Here is a 21,764-nt window from a genome sequence, read left to right on the forward strand (position 1 = left end):
TAAATTGGTAAACATTTCTTATTGGGCTGTAAGTCACTTTGTAACATTTTATTATTGTTATGTAATTCAGATTTGTCAGATGAAACAAACAAATAATGGATTTTATTTACTGTTGATTAAAATAAATGTATTAAAATTATTGTCATTAAAAAATGCTTTGAGTTAATTTAGTGAATAAATCACTTTACAGGTTTTATCAACATCTCATGTCTTTAACATTTATATTTTTAATCAAAGATGTATTTTTTTTTTTAATCAAAGATATGTCAAATAAAGAACAGAAATGCATGCATTTATTTTTGGAAAGAAACTCTGACATCCAACAATTTTTTGTTGTGTTTCGGTCGTAGAAGTACTGTTTAGTATGTTTCAATAAATAGTGTGAACAATATTCTTAGAGCTGAAATTGATTGTAAAGAAACTTAAATTTAGAGCAAAAAATGCAATTACTGAAAATATATAATTATAGATACTTGAAAAGGCTGATGTTTAACCATTTAAAGAAGAGTTATTTATTTTTTATTCAGGGAATACATACAGTAATGTATCAGTGAGTATAACCTCTAAATGTTTAAACTGATGATGTAACAGTGAGCTGGTGTTGAGATCATTTCTGGTCTGAGGGCTCCTCCTCTGGTGGCTTCATGTTACAAGTGTTCAGGCTCTGAGGGGTTTTTGTACAGCTCTACTGATGGTGTGTGTCACAGTGTGTCTCTGGCACAGTAATACACAGCAGAGTCTCCAGGCTGCACGCTCTGTCCGTTCAGAGTCACTGTTTTGCTGGAAGAGTCTAAGTCGATACTGAACTTGCTCTTCAGTGAATCTTTGTAGAATGTAGTTGAACCAACTCTCATTCCTATCCACTCCAGTCCTTTCCCTGCAGGCTGTCTGACCCAGGCTGTGTAGTAGCTGCTAACAGAATAAGAGACCTGACAGGTGATGGTCAGACGTTGACCTGGCTGCACAGTCACAGAGGCTGGCTGTATCAACTGCTCACACTTCACACCTGTGGAGGGAAACATGTTGAATAGTGAGCGAGGTTAATAACAGTGAGCAGTCAGTGTGAGCGTTCTGTCAGTGTCTCTGCCTCAGTGAGACTCACAGGATCCAGCAGCCAGCAGCAGCAGCAGAGCTACAGAGAACATGGTTGGTGTTGAAGGTGACCTGATGGAGCTTCTCTTCTTCTGCTGCAGCTGACAGCATGATATCAAGTCTTTATAGCAGACTGTGAGGAAGTTCACTTTGCATAGAGAGGGACACTGACAGGCTATAAAAGAGGGACGGACTGTCCTGTCAAGAGTTGTATTTTGGATTTGTGGTTAGACAATTATAAGGATATAGTGACTTATCACTAACTTTTATTTAAACTTAAATAAGATGTAATCATTTATTCTGCTCAGCAAAACCCTAACCCACATACTGGATACATCATGCATAAATCTATTTTTGATACTTTCTGTTGAAAAATAAATAATGGGACAATATTGTTGCAAGAATTCCTGAAGTAAAATGTATATCTAAAAAAGGGGAAGTGAAATTCCACATCAGCCGTTGCTTTCATAGTGTGTTTAGAAAAGCTGTCTTTTTCTCCTTACTGTCATCTGACTTTTTATCATTTACTGCCACCTGTTGGTACTAGTGATAATAAATAGTTAGAGGTTTTTGTAAAGCCTCTGGGCTTCCTTTAACCAGTGTGTGTGTTTGGCGCAGTAATACACAGCAGAGTCCTCTGGCTTTAAGTTGGACAGCCTCAGATGCACCATGCTGTTGCTATTATCTCTGGTGACTTCTATCCATTCTTGTAATCTGCTGGCATAGTCTGTTCTACTTGCATCGCTGTAAACACGACCCATCCATTCCAGTGCTTTTCCAGCAGGTTGTCGGACCCAGTGCATGCTGCAGCAGCTAAATGTGAAGCCAGATCCCCTGCAGGAGAGACTGAGAGTCTCCCCAGGCCTCTTCACTACTGAAGAGGAAGGAATAGACTCCATACTCTGACCTGTACAACCTGATAAGATACAAAAAAGAGAAATGATCACTAACACACCAAACACAGGGCTGAATCACTGACTGACCATCAGTGGATGTTGTCTGATAAAAGATAAAACATCAAGAAGCAGGAGAGCTCACAGGGCAGAGAGAGAGCAACCAGCAGAAGAGAGAGAGAGTTGATCATCCTGAGACTGGAGATGTGACCTCTGATGCTCCACACAAAGTACAGAGCAGTCAGACAGAAGTACTCTGCACACACTGAAGATTTGCATCAGGATAGCATGGGGAGGGAGGGGCTCATGCAGGGACTTGTAGTTTGATCTAATTGACTCAATTATTTGTCTTTTTTAAAATGATATTCACTTATCCTTCTATTTGACATCTGACTTTAAACTCAGAGTCATGCTCCCTTTTTGTTTTGAAGTATTTTATCCATGCCAAAAAATGACCCATGGTCCCATAAAAAGAGTGGTTGAGTAACTTGGTTATTGAGTATTTGTTGGCTTTGTTGGTGGTTCGTATCCTTGTACTTCTTACACTTACACAGTAAAACCCAACAGTGTCCTCAGGCTGCATAAAAAGTCTCTAAGGATGTAGAAGAGTCACCATAGTTGAGTTAGCAAAGATTGTGTTGCCATTATTTGATTTATTGTAAAAACAATTCCTAAAACTGTCAAAATTAGTAGATGTTATTTCAGTAAAACATAATTCTTTATTTAAACCACAGTATTCACTGGATTCAAACTTATGTTATATAAGGTTATCCTTTAAAAAAATGCAGGTATTCTGTGAGTCATGACAACCTGTCTCAACGCAATAACACACATGTTTTTCTAAATGAAATACATTTCATTATCAGCTGGCGATCATCCAATGGGAATTGTGTTTTCACAGCCCTGACATGCTTCAGTGGTTTTCATACAGGGATCAGTGTTGTCAGTTGTTGTACAGCGTGGTAGTCTAGTGTGTCACTGTGGCTCTCGTGCACAGTAATAAACTGCAGAGTCTTCTTGTGTCAGACTCTTCACCTCCAAGTACACAAGATTTTTGGAAGTGTCTTTGGTGATGGAAAACTGGCCTTGCAGTCTTTGGGCAAATATGGTGCCAGTTCCACTATCAATGCGTCCGATCCATTCTAGTCCTATCCCTGGTTTCTGCCTGATCCAGTGCAGCCAAGCCAGAGGAAGTCCTTCCACCTTACAGGACAGAGAGACTGGTTCTCCTGTTCTGCTGACCACCGGCTCTGAGGAGGTGAGGGACTGGCCCTGAGCCGCTGAAAGAGACACAGAGTTTAGATGAAGGGGAACCAGCAGCTCTTCTCCTCCTCTGCTGGACCGACTTCACTCACCTGAAACCAGAGCCAGGAGGACCACGCTTTGTACCAATGTCATGGTGGGAACTTGTCCGAGTCTGCAACAACAGAGGCTGTATGAAGGATATATATTGTGCATGCAGAATGGGTGGGGATTATCCATCAGTGTGTTGGGATTTGCATTTTTGGGGGGCGGGTTGCAGTGATGATACATAAATACTTAATTTGTGAGAGAAGGAGGAGTGCTGAAATATGAGAGAAGGTCCATAACAGACCCAATAATAAGATGTTGTTTAGTCTTTTCTACTTGTTGGTATGTGCATTTCTGAGAGACTATAGTGTGGTGGGTGATTTAATGTATACAAAACAAGCTGCACTGTCAGTCTCGTACTTTCATTTGAAAATGATAGGTCACCTCAGTGAGGGGGATTACTGCTAAAACAGCAACATGTCAGTCAGGAAGACAAAGATTTTCTCCCAGAAAGTGAAAGTTTGTCTTATTGCAGAATGATTTATTTATCCAGCGTATATCACAATGCACAATCACAAGAACAAACAGCCATTCTTCCTTCTGTTCATCATGAACTTCTTTCAGACGTGAGATTAACACATGAGGCTGCTTCACTTCCAACTGAATGTGAGTCATGTGACAGAAAGGTCTACATTTAGTGTTTCTTTTTGCCCATACGTGAAACATACATTTAGAAGATGTTATTTCTGTCCTTGGCTGTTTTATGAGGAAATTATTATTTTAAATACATATTTTTTTTTTTTATTGTGTTTTGTAACTTGTTGTAACGGTTTTTTTCATTTTCATAAAAACGACAACAACGAATGATTTAGTCAACGTATAATTATCCTTGTACTCTATCAACAAAGTACGGATGAAGACTGTAGGTTTTTGTACAGCTGCTCAACCAGCTTCAGTCACTGTGTGTCGAGCACAGTAATAAACAGCAGAGTCTACAGCCGTCAGACTGTTCATCTGCAGATACACCTGCTGTATGTTGTTGTCTCTGGAGATGGTGAACCGGCCTTTCACTGACTCAGAGTAGTACTGGGTGCCACCACCACTGCTGATATAAGCGATCCACTCCAGTCCTTTCCCAGGAGCCTGTCTGATCCAGTGCATGCTGTGGCTACTGAAGGTGAATCCAGAGGCTGTACAGGTCAATCTGTGAGATTCTCCAGGCCTTTTAGTCACTGGTTCAGATTCTGTCAGAGTCTGACCATCAACACCTGTCAAGAGGATAAAAACACATCTGGTGAAATAAGTTGTTGACACAATTTAAATCTGTGTTAGATACAGATCAGTAAAGATGTTGACCTGCCCAGCAGACAGTGAGCAGCAGCAGTCCTGTCCTATAGTCCATCATGTTAAACTGTGTGTCCTCTGTCCTCTGTCCTCCTCTCTGCAGTCACATAAGTAGAGGGGGAGATATCTGAGTTTTGCATTGACTCCTCCTATAACTAAGGGTGTGGTTTTTTCAGAATAATTTTGCAAGGCCATTTATAAAGGGACAAACAATTGACTTCATGTAAAGTATAATGATTTTGATTGCCAGAGGGACACACCGAGGCCTACATCCAATATGACAATAAACTCAATTAACTAACTAACGATTAATCTCAGGTGTATTTGATTGAATTTGGGTTAGAGATTAGATGATCAGAGCTGCTTCTTTAAGGGAAACATTATTAATATATATTGTTTGTATTTAATCAACTTCTCAAATGTGTTTACGGTGGATTAAAGTTTGCCAGTTAGCTGACTGGAATCAGTTGTTTGACTCCAGTGTTAAATGTAGAATTTGCTTCATTTGGTGGTGGTTATGTTACAGTAATGTTTCACGTTCAAACAGATGAAGCTTTTCTGATGATAATGTTTATGATATAATGATGATTTGTGTTCAATCGGCAAATCAAATAGATGTTTATTACTGTTTAATGTTATCAAAGTGTGCTTTCATTAATGTACTTCTAGAGATACATGGGCACAGTTTAACCATACTGAATCAGACAAACAGCTGCGTTGTTTGAAATGGAACATTTTTATATTATCTGTGATACATTTAGTTGGAGGCACAAAAGACACAAAAATAAATATTTCCTTCAAAACATACAAATTATCTGTTAGAATTCACTATATTTCGTTAGGTTGCAACTGAATTAAACATTGCGTCAAATGAGATAAAATAGGACGTCAATATTCAGTTAGTCAGTGTTTCAATATAAAGTGAATGCTCTCATGGGTGGTGGTAAATAGAGGAAGTAGTTTTTGTACGGCTCTCCTGTTACTGTCTCTCACTGTGTCTCTGGCACAGTAATACACTGCTGTGTCCTCGGCCTTCAGACTGTTCATCTGCAGATACAGCTGCTGTCTGTTGTTGTCTCTGGAGATAGTGAACCGGCCTTTAAATGACTAAGAGTAGTACGGGGTGATACCAGTGTCGAAATAAGCAATCCACTCCAGTCCTTTCCCAGGAGCCTGTCTGATCCAGTGCATGTTGTAGCTAGTGAATGTGAATCCAGAGGCTGTACAGGTCAATCTGTGAGATTCTCCAGGCCTTTTAGTCACTGGTTCAGATTCTGTCAGAGTCTGACCATCAACACCTGTCAAGAGGATAAAAACACATCTGGTGAAATAAGCTGTTGACACAATTAAAATCTGTGTTAGATAAAGATCAGTAAAGATGTTGACCTGCCCAGCAGACAGTGAGCAGCAGCAGTCCTGTCCTATAGTCCATCATGTTAAACTGTGTGTCCTCTGTCCTCTGTCCTCCTCTCTGTAGTCACATAAGTAGAGGGGGAGATATCTGAGTTTTGCATTGACTCCTCCTTTCTGATTGAACATTGTCCTCTTTTAACAGTATTTTATGTTAAAAACATTATCTCTACAATTACAAATGGGTAAACATTTCTTATTGGGCTGTAAGTCACTTTGTAACATTTTAATATCGTTATGTAATTTGTTGTTTGTCAGATGAAACAAACAAATAATGGATTGCATTAACTGTTGGTTAATATAAAGGTATTAACATTATTGTCATTAAAAAATGCTTTGAGTTAATTTTGTAAATAAATCACTTTACAGGTTTTATCTACATCTCATGTCTTTAACATTTATGTTTTTGATCAAAGATGACGTTTTGTTTCAAATAATAAATATTTGTTTTTGGAAACAAACTCTGGCATCCAACAATTTTGTGTTGTGTTTTGGCTCGTAGATGTACTGTTTAGTATTTGTGAATACATAGTGTGAACAATATATTAGAGCTGAAATTGGTTGTGAAGTAACTTCAATTTAGAACAAAAAAATCATTTACTGAAAATATATAATACTTGATACTTAAAAAGGCTGATGTTTAACAATTTAAAGAAGTATTATTCATGTTTTTATTCTGGGAATACATACAGTAATGTATCAGTGACTATAACCTCTAAATGTTTAAACTGATGATGTAACAGTGAGCTGGTGTTGAGATCATTTCTGGTCTGAGGGCTCCTCCTCTGGTGGCTTCATGTTACAAGTGTTCAGGCTCTGAGGGGTTTTTGTACAGCTCTACTGATGGTGTGTGTCACAGTGTGTCTCTGGCACAGTAATACACAGCAGAGTCTCCAGGCTGCATGCTCTGTCCGTTCAGAGTCACTGTTTTGCTGGAAGAGTCTAAGTCGATACTGAACTTGCTCTTCAGTGAATCTTTAAAGTGTGTGGTGGATCCAGCAGCTGCCATTCCTATCCACTCCAGTCCTTTCCCTGCAGGCTGTCTGATCCAGGCTGTCCAGTAGCTGCTAACAGAATAAGAGACCTGACAGGTGATGGTCAGACGTTGACCTGGCTGCACAGTCACAGAGGCTGGCTGTATCAACTGCTCACACTTCACACCTGTGGAGGGAAACATGTTGAATAGTGAGCGAGGTTAATAACAGTGAGCAGTCAGTGTGAGCGTTCTGTCAGTGTCTCTGCCTCAGTGAGACTCACAGGATCCAGCAGCCAGCAGCAGCAGCAGAGCTACAGAGAACATGGTTGGTGTTGAAGGTGACCTGATGGAGCTTCTCTTCTTCTGCTGCAGCTGACAGCATGATATCAAGTCTTTATAGCAGACTGTGAGGAAGTTCACTTTGCATAGAGAGGGACACTGACAGGCTATAAAAGAGGGACGGACTGTCCTGTCAAGAGTTGTCCAAGTGTGGATTTGTCTTATGAACATTTATTTTGGAAAGAAGGTATATTTATTGTTTGAAACTAAACTTAAAATGACAGTCTTGAACATCCCTGTTTTGTTCCCTTTGTCGGCAACCTTAAGCCTTATCTAAGTTATTCATTCTTCTTTTTTTTATTATTATTTAGTAAAACGCTTCACACCTGCCTTACAAAATAACAGATGGGAGTTATATGAACTCCTCCATTGACGCAGAAAAACACACGTTGGTAGAAACCATGAAAAAGAGGAAGTCACTAACCACCAAACTCAACCGTTGCTTTCACATTGTGTGTTGGTAAAATGCAGTAGTGGTTTGTCATATTATTTTTGATTAAATATCTTTTACTGACCCTTTTGGTGACAGTAGGAATAATGTGTTTAAGGTTTTTGTAAAGGGACAAAAAAAGCAGGAATAAATGGCAGCGCTTTAAATTTAAAGATAGGTGTATTGTTTTCGCACAATTTTTAAATAAACAAACATCACACATCACAAATAATATACAGTGAAGGAAGAGGCAAACATCCCACTGGGCTTTATTTGAATCCTCCACCTAAATCAAATTTAAGATGTTATAGAAAACACAAGGTTAATATAAAAAAAGAATGTGAATTCAGTAGTGATGGCATACTAGAAAAAAAGACATTGCAGCTTGAACCTGAGCAACTTACAGGGCAGACAGAGGGCTGTCAGCAGAATCAGTCTGTCCATCTTCTCGAGACTGAAAAGAGAAACGCAGTGACCCAGAAGTCAGTGGGGGGGACAGAAGTATACTCTCTGAAAACTCTGGATTTGCAATGGGAGGGGCTAATATTTTTGGGATAAGGGAGTATTCAAATACATCTCTTGGATAAAAATGTGTTGCATGTAATTTCAGGCTTTTTAACGACACTGGTTTCTCTGACAAACCGACTCAAAGTCAAAAGTCAAAGTCAACTTTAATGTCCATTTTTCTGTGTGTTTGAACAGACAGAGAGATCGAAATAACGTTTCCAACAATCCCGAATACAAAATACAATAATACAAAAATACAAATATGTATAAATATGTATATCCTCTGTATATACAATCAACAGACACATTTACACATATGCACACAAATTAAGACTCACCTTCTAGGATAGCTTTTGCTTGTGATTTGCAAAAAATATTCAATGAAGTATTAAATTACCATTTTCCCTTGGCTGTTTCTGTTTCAACAAGCTCATCTAGAGTGTACAAATAATCTGTATAAGGAAGAAGACAAGGTGGACAAACACTACAGAAACAATCAGAAAATACCTCAATCAAACATTTGATATCTAACCAAATCACTTGTAAAATTACCTCCCATCATGCTACTGTGTCAAATGTTACATATTTTCTTGAAATAGACAAAAGCTATTTAGCATTTCACTGGCACTATTATGCTCATTTTCAGGTTCATATTTGTATTATGTGCCTCTACTGTAACATGTTTACATGCTTTAATGTTCAAAAAGGTCTTTATTTTTGTGGTGTGGGAGGGAACGTTGGGATTTCAGTCTTTGCAGGCCATTTACATGTACAAAAACCTAACACTACAGGAAAGGGAAAACCCCAAAAAGCATTATAGGGCCCCTTTAAAAAAAAAAAGGTCAAGCATAATGATGCCGCAACTGAAGTGCATATGTTTCACAAAAATATATAAAACTAGCATAGTAAGAGAAAGCAAATGTTATTTTACTCAGCCATTTAAATGTGTCTGTAGTGTAAGAAGCATGTGTTATGTAAAAAGATATGAGAAGTGATTTCATAGAATGATCTGGCATTCAGCTCATGTTGTCAGATAATGCTGATCCCGTTTATGTGCAGCACATACTGGCCCAACCAAATCCCTACGTGGTTGTGTGTGATGGAATCGGTCATTTCTTTCTTTCATGGGCCTCTCATTACATTACATTACATTACATGTTACTTGTTAGACGCTTTTATCCAAAGCGACTTACGTAGTCAATACCGTGGGCAGGGGCGGACTGGGACTAAAAATCAGCCCGGGCATCTCGACCGGCCCACTTCGGTACCACTAGTAAATTGCCAACGGGGGGGGGGGGGGGTGCTAGTGACTTATCCGACCGGCCCACATCGTCTGACCGGCCCACTTCGGGACGTCTCCATGGCCAGTCCGCCACTGACTGTGGGCAATCCCCAGAGGAGCCATTTGGGGTGAAGTGTCTTGCCCAAGGACACAACGACAGGCTGACTGTAGTGGGGTTTGAACCTGTGCTCCCCTGATCCGAACACCAACGCACTAGTCCACTGCGCCACAACCTCCCTCTCATGCAATGCAACAGACAACTCAGCTTTATGAGCATTGTGTGTAGATTAAGAACATCTTCTTAAATTGCACAGAACCTTTAATGTTTCCAATGCATGTATTGTTATGCAAGAGACTGATGTTTATTCTCATGTGAAAATAAAGTGCTGCAATCATCATGCATGCTGAGATTAATAGTCACCACAGTGAAAAAAATCACTTACCTTTTTTAGATTAATATTACATTTTGGAGCTTTTAGTCATAAAACAAAGATCTTATTTTCCCCACACATATATAGAAATCACTTAAGCATATTTGCAGGGACATATGATTCACAATCCTTTTAATAATAGTTGTGTTCCCTCTTCCCATCTGTTGTATTCTGATAGCGGTAAAAGCTTTGCACAGACATCAAGTCATGTACTCAAATGCACCACATGAAAGGATTCAAACAACTGCAAACAATAAGCAAACACATATAATTCCTTTTTCCAAATTATTAAGGATTTAAATGAAAATATGCGGAGAGAAAGTATTTTTTATCAGTGAAAAGTGTAAAAACTGTGTAATATATATATAATTATAGGAGTTGTTGTTCGTGGTATTTTGATTATTCTATATGAAAAAGCTTTTGAAACAACAGTAGTGTTTGTATATGAAATTCCATATATGCACAGTTTTAAGCCCATCTTTCTCTTCTCGACCAAAGCTGCAGAGATAATCCATAAGAGACCTCATCCCGACTCTGGCGTACGCAGATCACTGCTGTTTACGCTTTACACACAGACACATGCTCGCACAGGGAGAAAAGAAAACGACTGGATGATAGAAGGACATATAATTAATTTGAACAAGGACATTTACAAACACAAGTAGACCAGGATCTCCACTGAAGCTGTCATCATGAGTATTAAACAAGCCTGCATCTTTCTCAGGGGAGGATCGAGGAGACAAGTAAGAAAAAAAATGTTTTACAGTACAGTTTATGATTTCATTTCATTTTACTCGGTCTTAAAAGTGTTTTCTCTATACCAAAAGTATAATCATTGTTCTCTTATTGGTTTATCAGGAATGTATTTCTTACTATCATCTGATCATTTTCTATGAAACTGTTTTGTTAATATGGTTATTCTTATAAGGGGTCAATTCGAGTGAATGGCACAAGTTTTAACCGAGTCTCGTGTGGAGTAGATTGAGAAGGCAAACTTTTTATCCGCTGCATCAGAGCTCAGTTTTTGTGCTTTTTCCATGATGTTAAAAAAATATGTTTACAATATTATTAATATTATAATTTATATACAAATTAGAATATATTTTCACAGGTTATAATCTGAATTGTTTACTTTATATACACATTTTTTTTACCAGAAATTCGAATGATGTGCTGATGTAGTAATCCTAAAATGAATATACTTTACATTTGATCTGGGATCAATCAGAAAGGATACTGTAAGATTTAAAAAATAATGTTTTCAGAAAGGATTGAACAGATTACATACGTACAAATTAAGTACATAAAGCTTAGTTCATCTATATATACTGTAGGACCTGATCGTAAACCCGTGTTGGGAATTACACATGTATATTGTTTGTTCAGAAATAGCAAGTTGATACATAACATTTATACCATTATACTCCATATCATATATAATAAGTCATAGATCATGTGTAGCTTAAAAAACAAAGAAGCAAATGCATTCTTCTCATACTTTCTTCAATATTACAAAATGATGTCGCTGAAGCTCACACCAATATGTTTCACAAGTGAATGAAATGATGTGAGTCTTTAGTTATTACATACTGACAATTCATGTGAACAACAATATTACATTTACAAAAAGACCATATGCACCTTTATATGCAGCTTAAATAAACACCTTAATGTTAAGAGAGGCAGTGAAAAAATGTATACAACAAATTTTAAAAAGTGTTCATCAAAGAGCATAGCATGGTTGGTGCTGAGAAATATTGGAAACATTTGTTGTAATGAAATAAAAAAAGTTAAATTATTGTAATTTGGGTGTGTACTTTAATGAAAGTGGTCAAATAAAATGGGTGAAAAGAATGGTTGCCCATCCTAAAAACACATGTTAAAAAATTATTTTACATGTAAAGATCTGGTCCAATTTAACAGAGTGTGTTCAGATTGCGCTTAATTCCATAAAGGATTCATTCTTAGTCTGCAATACATATCCGTATATGTATGAACGGAGCTGATAGGAGGGCATGCCTTGACACAATGTAGATATTTGCAAACATCACAAAAGTTGTAAAATGTGTGGTTAACTACTCTTTCAAATACCTTCTAACAACATGTCCTACTTCTGTCCATTCTGGTTTTGCAGACAAGGGCTCTTACAAACGATGAGATTGAAGGTAGGTCTTTTGTTGCTTTCAGATACACTTGAAATGTGTTGTGTTACATTGTTCTCAATCTACAGCAAGTTTCAAATTCTAGTAACAAGCATCTCAAGTATGTCTCCCTTTTAGAGTTACGTGAAGCTTTCGTAGAGTTTGATAAAGACAAGGATGGTTTCATATCCTGTAAAGACTTGGGGAACCTGATGAGGACGATGGGGTACATGCCCACTGAAATGGAGCTCATTGAACTCAGTCAGAACATCAACATGAACTGTGAGTAATATCCTCCAATGTATGACTGGAAAACAAACACATATGTCAAACTCCATTAGTGCCAATCAAGTTGGTTATTAAAGAACTTATAACAGCAAAAACCCATCATTATAACTTAGATATCTCCCTTTTTATAACCAATATAACTACAGTTTTGTAGTTTAAACCAGCAAATTCATTATCTGGTACTATGGTTTTTAAAATATCTTCAAGACTGATGAAAGCTACAGGAAACGTGTCTTTCACGCTCTCCTTAACAATGGTCTCCTGAGACGAAGAATTACATTTGCATATTTATATTTCGAAAGTAGCCTGACAGAACAGAGGAGCACAGTGCAGATATATAATCTTAGTTATACTCTATATCTTACAGTTAGATGTGAACCATGCATAAAGTATTTGCATTTCACTGTGATTTAGAATAAGTCAATCATGTATAACAAAGACGATAAATGTCCAGGAGAAGTGTGCTTGCATGTTTGATCAAAATTGTCACAGTGCAGCAGAGTGAAATGTAATGCATTAAAACAGAGAGTCACTAATTACCCGAGATAAAAAAAATGTATTCAGGATGATATCAAAGTGCTTTTCCTCTGTCTGATCGCTGCTCAAAGTAACATATCATTATTTGTCTTATCCCAGTGGGGGGACATGTGGACTTTGAGGATTTTGTGGAGCTAATGACCCCCAAGCTCGTGGCTGAAACTGCAGGGATGATCGGGTTGAAGGAACTCAAAGACGCATTTCGAGAGGTGAGCTCAGCACACCTATTCCCTCTCTTTCTGGTCTTTGGCACCTCATGGTGGATGTAACATGAACATACTGTCAAATCTGAAAATCCAGCAAAACGTTTGATTGCAAAATGAGTCTGAATTGTCCACAAGCTTTGCAATGGTTTGTTTTTCCTTTACCTCGCTCCTGTAGTTTGATTTAGACGGTGACGGTAGTATCACATCTGAAGAGCTGAGACATGCCATGACAAAGTTACTAGGAGAGCAGACCTGCAAAAAAGAAATCGAGGCGGTGGTCAGAGAAGCTGACAACAATGGAGACGGAACAGTGGACTTTGAAGGTTAGTAACAAACACACACACACAAACACACATGCATGAAAATATAGGTGTGTCTTTCATTTGAAGCAAGATACATGTAATCAATCATCTTTGGTTGAAATAACTGCTTTTAAGTGTTGAAGAAAAGATGCAGGGCTCTGGTATAAGCTAACTCTGACAACAATGTCTGCCATGAAGAAATACACTCTTTAATGCCAAAGCTGAACTTAGTGTGTAGCTTTCTGATTTGTATTAGTTTGCAATACTGTACAAGAATGTAGCTAATCAATATCACAATGATTGTCTTTACAGAGTTTGTGAAAATGATGTCTCAGAAATGAGGACAAGGATGATTCTCGATGATCATCGAAGAAGAAGTATTATTCAATTCTATGATAACGTACTTCTTATGAATACTTGTATTTATGTTATTGTTGTTTAATTTTCATCTGTGTCATACATGAACATGTGGAGCTCAATTTATTAAAGTGTGCAAACAAATGACGTCGTTGTGTTCAAATTGATGAATAAACAGATGTTAAGGTTTAAGCAGTAGCTCCAAACGGCTACCCATTATTTTTCAGTTTTGCAAATTCTAAAACGTTGTGGTCCGGATTCAGTCAGCTGTTCAAAAAGTAATAAATGAATGATATAGGAAATGTCTGTGATGTCTAGCTAAGCATGTCGGTATAAGCCTACTTCTTTCTAAGGATATCTGTTGTTATCTATCGAAGTTTAGTAGTTGTGGACAACAACATCCCCTCATCCTACTCCAGCCGGCTGCAGAAAGGGTCTGCTGTGAATTTAATCGGATCCAGAGGACATAATCTGAGAATGTTTAGCACTGACCTCGCCAAAAGTAAGGGTTACATCTGTCTGATGATACCTGTAGGAAATAATCTCAGCAGGACCGAGTGTCCTCTGCCGCCTCGCTCCCATGCTCCTGTCTCAATACGGTGGGAAGCCGGCCATCTGCTTTAAGTACTATTATGTAAATATTAGACATCTTTAGTTACTAGATTCAGATTAGTTTGACAAAATATAATTGAACAAAAACAAGTCGATGTGTTTATAGGTTGAGCTACCCAGCATTTCATAAATGGGATATTACCAGCGACAACATTAGTGAGGCTAACACATTAATGTATTGCTCATTATAATCTTGTGATATATACTAATATTGTGACATGACTTTTTTCTCTTTTGGTAGTTTAAGTATATTTTGATGCCAATACATCTCAGTTGTTCTACTCTGTTAATGATATGCATTGAATATAATAAAAAATGTCTCTTAACATTAGTCAGGGGTCATTAGTTTACTCAATAACAGAAAGATTGGGAATCACTGGTTTAGACCGACCTTTACAGCTTAACTCAATCTGAATCCATTTGATTTATTTAACAAGCCGATTATTATTCGTTTGAACATGAATATGGCTATTATTCGGAATGGCAGATTGCCAACGACAATAAAAAATAACAGATTTATTTCCAACCTCTTTGTTCGTTTGGCGTCGTTCACAGAAAATAATCCCTCTATGGTCGCTAATGCTTTTGCATAACAAAAAAGGCCAATACGAACATTGTGGTGTGAGTGATGAAAGCTATTTTTGTCTTGACAATAATAATGGTCCTAATCTTTTGACAGCGTCAAGATTGTGAAAAAAAACCCTACTGAGCGTTAAGGAGTCAAGATGACATGCAATGGCTGGAAAACAAAAACGATATTGGTTCACGAACCTGTGGTGACCAATATTAAGAATTAAAACATTGTTTGTAAAAGATATACATATGTCAGAAAAGGTTAGCATTGCAGATACAGATGAGCTTGTTATATTATAATGTGGTGGAGAGTTTTGCTTATTAAATATTATCAAGTCTTTTTCTACAAGACAGCCACCCCTTATAGCTGAGCTTTGACGGTAATGCTCAATATTTCAGTTTTTATACAATTTGCTTGAAAGTGAAATCCTACACAGGTCAGAAGCTAAATGTCCCATGTTGTACAAATCACACGTCATGAAACATCATACAACCACATATAAACGATCTCAGGAATAATCTGTCTCTCTGGGCTGGATTAGTTCAGTCTCTGTAATCCTCATCATGGGACCCTCAGATGAGCAGATGGCAGATAAGACAAGATCACCACTCTAATTCTCCTCTGCTAAGTAACCAAAAAAAGCAATAAGAGCTGAAACAGAATGTGAAAGTTTGATATGTTAGTGTGTTTAAATCAAAACCATATTCACTTTTGGCCATTTCCATGGAGAATGGTGTTATTTTAAACAATCGAAGTATTAAACAGGCTATTTTTCTGTAATAAAAACAATGTGACATCTTAAAACCAATCACGAATATGTTGCATACATACACTTGTTTTTACACACAGTCCATACTGATTCATTTCATGCATTTATTTGTTATTTGGATTCCAAAATACCTGAATGTCTGCATGACATACAAGTGTAAACCACAGGCAAACCACCAACAACAAAACATCGATTTATAATTACATACAGGCACATGTAGAGGTAATAAGAAGAGAAGGAATAACCACAGTGTGTTAATATACGTTTGGCATTCGTTTTGGAAAATAAATAGAAATGTATATGTTTTTCTTGTTTTCACAGTTTTTTGGTTGAACTATAGATAACCAGAAAGCATCCCATGCTAACTCGTGTGTTTGTGTGCATGCGTCCAGGGATCAGGACAGATAGGTTTCACATGCAAATAGCATTCACTAACATATGACGTCAAGAAACAATTTACAACTAAACCAGATGTGCTCTTTTTAGATCGGATCTCATTGCACTTGCAGGTGATGTCAGCTCCTAGTTTGCAGCAAAACGTTCTAGCATGTAACACTTCCTCACATCATCCATAATAATACACACATCTTGTTGTAGATCTTAAAACCAAACACCCACTTTGAAAGCATGGTCAATGGCTTGTGTAATTCTTAGGGGCAGATAAACACAGTGATTCGTCGACTGGAATGAGATGCATCACCTACAACTAGCAGCTGGGCAAGGCATCCCTGCCTGATGAGTATCGGTATTTGGCAGCAGCAACTTCAGAGGTCGGGGCTGAACATGAAGTCCAAAGCTTGTCTCTCTGCTGCAGCCACATTTGGATGCCAGAGGTCCACACTCAAAATGACTCGGGGCCCCGAATCTGGAGACCCTTTACAAATAGACGTAGATGCAACATTAGGTAAGTATGTGACAGAAACGAGTCATGGTTCAACTGTTGAGAACAACTCAAGTAAAAGAGCAAAATCTCATTAAAGGTCCCCTATTATACTGTTTTTCATCAATATATTATAGGTCTCAGATGTATACAAAACATGTCTCTGAAGTGTTTGGCTCGAAATACCAAACAGATCATTGCAGCATCCCATAATCCCCTCTGTTTCAGCCCTGTTTCAAAAGTGCTGATTCTCTGTCTGTGACTTTAGATGAAAATAAGGAGCCACTCCCCATGCCCCTCTGAGAGATATTTGGTTAAAAAGAACACAATGGTGCTCTAGGAGGAGATTCAGGTGATAAGCTGGGGGGGGGTTACCTTGGTTGGTGATTGGCTAATGGTTACACAAGCCAAAAAAATCGTTATGACATCATAAAGAGGCCAAAATCTGATCAGCTCATTTTCAGACAGGTTTTTATATAAATGGATCAGGACCAAAAGTGAGAGAATCTTTTTTCCTGGCACTTTCAGAATCTCTTTACACAGAGGGGACACATGTTTATGTATAAAAGACATGGAAAAAGTGGATTTTGCTTAATAGGTGACCTTTAAAACAAAACCAAGGACACTCAAATTTTTATTTCACAATCTGCTTATTTTGTATTCAGAGATCATGCATTACAGTACATGACATTTTAATATGTATTCACCTGTGATAATAATAGTACTAATAAAAGCATTCAAAAATAATGCTATAGGTGCTTATGTTTTGAAGTGATTCAGATGGACTAACCCTTGTGGGAGACGGTGTGGAGGAAGGAGTCATCAACCAGGAGGCAGTGCCCCTCCGACCAGCACTGAGGCTCCCCTCCCCACCACCAGCTCACACAGGGAGGGAGTCTGCAGACCTACCAAAGTGACATCTGTTTAAACTTTGGAACACAAAGTATTGTGGTTACAATCAGCTGAGAAGATCACGCACTATTGTCCTCTCTGTGTTCACAATGAAAAGGATTACAGCCAGATGGAACAAACTAAATGTGCTGAGGAGAAAATATCCCCTGACCCACAAAGAACCACATTGTGCAAAGCTTGAGTACTTAAAAATAAATGCAGGAAAAAAAACACAATGATTTCTTTTTACTTACCAAGATGACAACGTAGGCGAGTATTAGTGGGTCCATATGAACTACCCAACGTGGCTCCGGGCCCTAACAGCCAAAATCCAGCAGATCCTAAAGAGTTGCTGCTGATGAACGTACGCAGAGAGAGAAGAGTCCGGTAGGTGCAGGGACAGGAGCGACAGTTTCCTGCCACAGAAACACCTGCGCTGTATAAAGAAAACACTGCCTGGCCCTGAAAGAGACAATGCCTTATGACTCAGATACACATATACTTGAGAATAACACAGGATCAGCAATGCATACTCCTATAAATATCAGAGCTGACCTCTAATAGAGATCAAATGAACGATACCTATCACAAGAAAACTAACACTGAATAAAACATACTTTAGTTTTTTGTCTATTGGCTGAATTGAGAGAATGATTTAACTATCTTTGCTGTGGTTGCAGAATTAGAAAACTAATCCAAAAAGTGTCGATAGCATACAACTATACTTGCATTAAGGTCTGGATCAATATCAATGTGTGTTTTTTGTACGTGAGAAATTGGACACTTAACCACGTTGTGCTGGTGCCATTTCTCGGTGACAGTATTATGGCTGCTTGCAATCATTTGTATACATATGATGTTAGTGTTTTTTTCGCTCGGTCCCTTTTCTTGTAGTGGGGCCTGAAAGATTTAAGTTGCGTACCTTTGGTCCCACACAGGTCCAGCCTAGTTTTGAGTCGATGCCCCGCTGGTATACAGCCTTGAATTCAGCCAAGATTACAGAATAGTTGGCTTCCAAGACCTCAATGTCATGCCGATGAGCATCTCTTGGGAAGAAAGGAACACTTGGGACATCTGGCAGGAAGAAGAGATGAGGCTTCTGTATAGCAGAGTGATCGTTCAGATGGACCTGAAACGACAGCAAAAAGGCAATCAATAATTCACAATGTTTCCTTTCTCCGCCGTTTACCCTTCAAACAAAAAGCACTTCCAAATGAGGTGTTATGATGCGTTTACACGAGATTAAACATGCTTTGACAACATGTTCAATTCCATGCGATATAACATTAGATACACACGCACGGATTAGACTTGTACCTGCTCACGGAGGCTCTTATGAATGCGGCCCATGCCCACCCAACTGTAGCGCTTGGCATACTCTTGCAGGGCTGCGTACAGTTTCTTGGCTTCTGCAGATGCCTGAGCTGGGAACAAGGCATGACTCAGCACTGGGGTGAGGTATCCTTGTCCCTGCTCCTCATCCTCCTCAGTTTCCATGGAAATAAAGGGAGTAATCTGATCACTTCTCAACAGCTTGGATCGTGCACTACACTTGGTTCCAGCAAAGCTACCGCCACGGGACATAATAGACCGCCTTGAGCCCGACTTAAGCTTTCCGGCATGTGCATGACCTGGGATTGGCAGGTCGGAGCCCATCCGATAGCAGTGCCACAGGAAGAGGAGCAGCAGAGTCCACAGTAGGCCACTCAGGGAATGGACACCCAGCTCGACATACGGAGGCACGGGCAGCGTGTTCATTGAGTCCATCCTTTAAATGTGTGAGAATCTAAGATACTGAAACAGAAGCAGACCAAGAGTTTATGGCAATCCTTGTTAAAATGGCAAAGTGCAATGCAATCTTCTCAGACTAAACATCAGTAAAATACAAATTATATATATATTTTACTGGTCTGGAACAATTCCTTTGGTCACTCCAGACTTTAACATCCCAAACTAGTGGCCTTGAAGGTGCTGTTTCCAATAAGTGGTTGTTATTGTTTTTGTTAACCATAACATAAACAACAAGTGTTAGAGTTCTATACGACATCTTTTGGCTCGTGAAATCCTAACAGATCATTATAAGTGTCTCTTTTTGCCAACAAGCACAGCCTGAAAATAATATGGAGTGTCCCAAATTCAAACACAGCCCACTGGCCTCATTTATTTTCTTAACATTCATTATATTTTCAGGGTCACAGGAGGCGGAAACCTATCCCAGCATGCACTTAGTAGAAATGAGTGAAACAGAGTCATGAACATGTTGCAAGTGCTATCACGCAGCCACTAACCCTTTTGCTAAATGTCTCTGACTGCACGGTGTTATGTAAGCTCTGCTCATCGGACCTCTCTGAGCAGACTAGCTGTCGATCTAAAGATTTCACAGCAGGAAATATTCTGAAAGTCATGCAGAAGGCTTTCCATTTCACACTGTTGGTGGCCAGTTCAGATTCACATGTATGTGTTTCTTTCTTTAAAAATCTGCCTAAATGTATTATATCTAACTAAAGTAAATGATAAAACCCATATTAAATGTCGGTCTTGGTTGCTTATCTGCTTTACTTCCCAAAAGTTGTTCTCATCGCCGGGTCAACTTTGTCTCACTATGACTGTTTTTATTGGTAACATAGTCAATGAAATGCCTAAAGGTTGGAACATGGTGTCTCTGTCAATTTACTTCAGCTATAAAAGATGAATCTAAGCAATATTAAACATCACATGGTAGTAGTAAACAAATGAATTGTATGTCTATTCGAATGTAAAGTGAAAAACCAGATGCACATATATATAATATATATGTTGCATTCTGTTTCAATATATATATATATATATCGTATCAGCTACAACTGTTTATTTATAAATGACAATTTCAAAATAAGCAATAACAGAGCAGACCAAGTTATGTTCTGTGAGCATCATAGACACTGTGTGTGTGTGTGTTTTAAGTGGTAGGGCTCTTTCCTCTTAGGCTTTTCCCAACAAATTCGTGTTGTTGTAGTGCAATCAATTGCATTCTATGTGGTGATACTTCCTACAGGAAACACCTATAGGCTTACAGCATGCTAAAGATGTTTCACAAATTATGAACTAGGGGTCGTTTTTTATGTGCAATCGCTTCAAGCATTCATTTTTGTTACTTGCTCTGCTGCCAGCCCCCACAGCTCAGCTGGTTCATGTATAATGTCCGCATCACCATGTTAGCGCAAACATCCACCCATTACATAAACCGCGGCACACACGAATGTTCGGCCATGCAAAACCGTGTATGGCACATGCAGGCCTTTATATGAGCAAAATACACGATGTACCCCCTGCGTGCCGCCTCTTCACATCTCTGTCCTGATTACCTTGGTGCACCGTGCAGCGCTGTGTCGGACCCACTTCAGCACCGTGCTGGTGGACAGCTCCTCCAGCGCTCACTGACAAAATGTGGATATCTCCCGCGCGCCGCTGCAGTTACCGCGTGCATCCGCTAGGTCGCACCTGAAGCTTCACAACAAAGTGCCCTCACATCATAGCCAGAATGCGTTCAACCACACACGGTAACCAGCTAGGGCTTCTCACCAGTACAAACCCCGCCGTGTTCTCGGGGCCTAAAGCAAACATGATACAGTTGCAAGAAGAAGAACAACTAAACGCAGCCTGGAAGAGAAAGGTAAGCGACTGGCAGCTTTACAATGTAGCTGAGACGGTTAGTCTGTCTCACAGTCGGTGGTGACTGATGCCAAAAATCGTCCTCCGCACAAAGAGGGCCGGGGGAGGTGCGAGTGATTGCTGCCTGGTTTAGCCCCATAATTTTGTCACACAGACCATGCTGGCATTTTCACCAGAGGAAACGCCTCGAATACAGCGGAGGTGGATTTTTGAACACTACCATTGACAGGTTAATAATAGAATTAGGTTTATAGTCATCCTGCGGTTTGGATTTGGAATAGCGCATTTTTAGGGTATGTTACTTGCAGATTTGGATGTGAAAATGCAGGGGGAGGATGAGTATTTAACATTACACACGTGCGATATGTACTGGCCTTTTTTGTCATTTTCGTTTCTATACCGTATGGAATGAAGATTGGGTATTTTTCAGATTGATGGTGCTGGGATTTACAGTTTCACATCCCATTGATCCTTCAATTCGAGACATTGTGGCCTGTGGGATGTAAACATATGCCCTGTACCCGAATGGCGAGTGTTTTCAGTGATATGACAAAAATGTGCA

General features: G+C 38.9%; 2 protein-coding genes, 1 long non-coding RNA gene, 1 pseudogene and 3 gene segments (V, D, J or C); 1 reads left to right on the forward strand and 6 right to left on the reverse strand.

The window, feature by feature from the left end:
- Positions 1-573: 573 nt before the first annotated feature.
- On the reverse strand, positions 574-1,240 carry LOC117492964 (annotated as a pseudogene).
- A 1,717-nt stretch (positions 1,241-2,957) lies between these two features.
- Positions 2,958-3,421, reverse strand: LOC117493010. The segment is given in 2 exon segments: positions 2,958-3,265; positions 3,341-3,421. Coding segments are annotated over 2 exon segments (348 nt in total).
- A 796-nt stretch (positions 3,422-4,217) lies between these two features.
- On the reverse strand, positions 4,218-4,722 carry LOC117492138. The segment is given in 2 exon segments: positions 4,218-4,543; positions 4,632-4,722. Coding segments are annotated over 2 exon segments (375 nt in total).
- Positions 4,723-5,840: 1,118 nt separating this feature from the next.
- On the reverse strand, positions 5,841-6,073 carry LOC117493025. Its single transcript, XR_004556916.1, has 2 exons — positions 6,006-6,073; positions 5,841-5,917 (listed from the first exon to the last, which is right to left on the reverse strand). It is a non-coding gene; the product is annotated as an uncharacterized LOC117493025 (long non-coding RNA).
- Positions 6,074-6,867: 794 nt separating this feature from the next.
- On the reverse strand, positions 6,868-7,405 carry LOC117492998. The segment is given in 2 exon segments: positions 6,868-7,190; positions 7,287-7,405. Coding segments are annotated over 2 exon segments (351 nt in total).
- A 3,281-nt stretch (positions 7,406-10,686) lies between these two features.
- cabp5b (calcium binding protein 5b) lies at positions 10,687-13,850 on the forward strand. Its single transcript, XM_034143679.1, has 6 exons — positions 10,687-10,737; positions 12,129-12,159; positions 12,274-12,417; positions 13,060-13,169; positions 13,342-13,489; positions 13,781-13,850. The coding sequence occupies exons 1-6, from the start codon at positions 10,687-10,689 to the stop codon at positions 13,807-13,809; spliced, it is 513 nt and encodes a 170-aa protein (XP_033999570.1). The 3' UTR covers positions 13,810-13,850.
- A 1,902-nt stretch (positions 13,851-15,752) lies between these two features.
- asphd1 (aspartate beta-hydroxylase domain containing 1) lies at positions 15,753-21,167 on the reverse strand. The gene is given in 7 exon segments (XM_034142212.1): positions 15,753-16,654; positions 17,451-17,529; positions 17,531-17,565; positions 17,806-18,013; positions 18,474-18,680; positions 18,869-19,345; positions 20,896-21,167. Coding segments are annotated over 6 exon segments (1,089 nt in total). The 5' UTR covers positions 19,319-19,345; positions 20,896-21,167; the 3' UTR covers positions 15,753-16,544.
- Between the last annotated feature and the right edge of the window lie 597 nt (positions 21,168-21,764).

The sequence above is a fragment of the Trematomus bernacchii genome, unplaced genomic scaffold (genome assembly GCF_902827165.1).
Source record: "Trematomus bernacchii unplaced genomic scaffold, fTreBer1.1, whole genome shotgun sequence".
Lineage (NCBI taxonomy): Eukaryota > Metazoa > Chordata > Actinopteri > Perciformes > Nototheniidae > Trematomus > Trematomus bernacchii.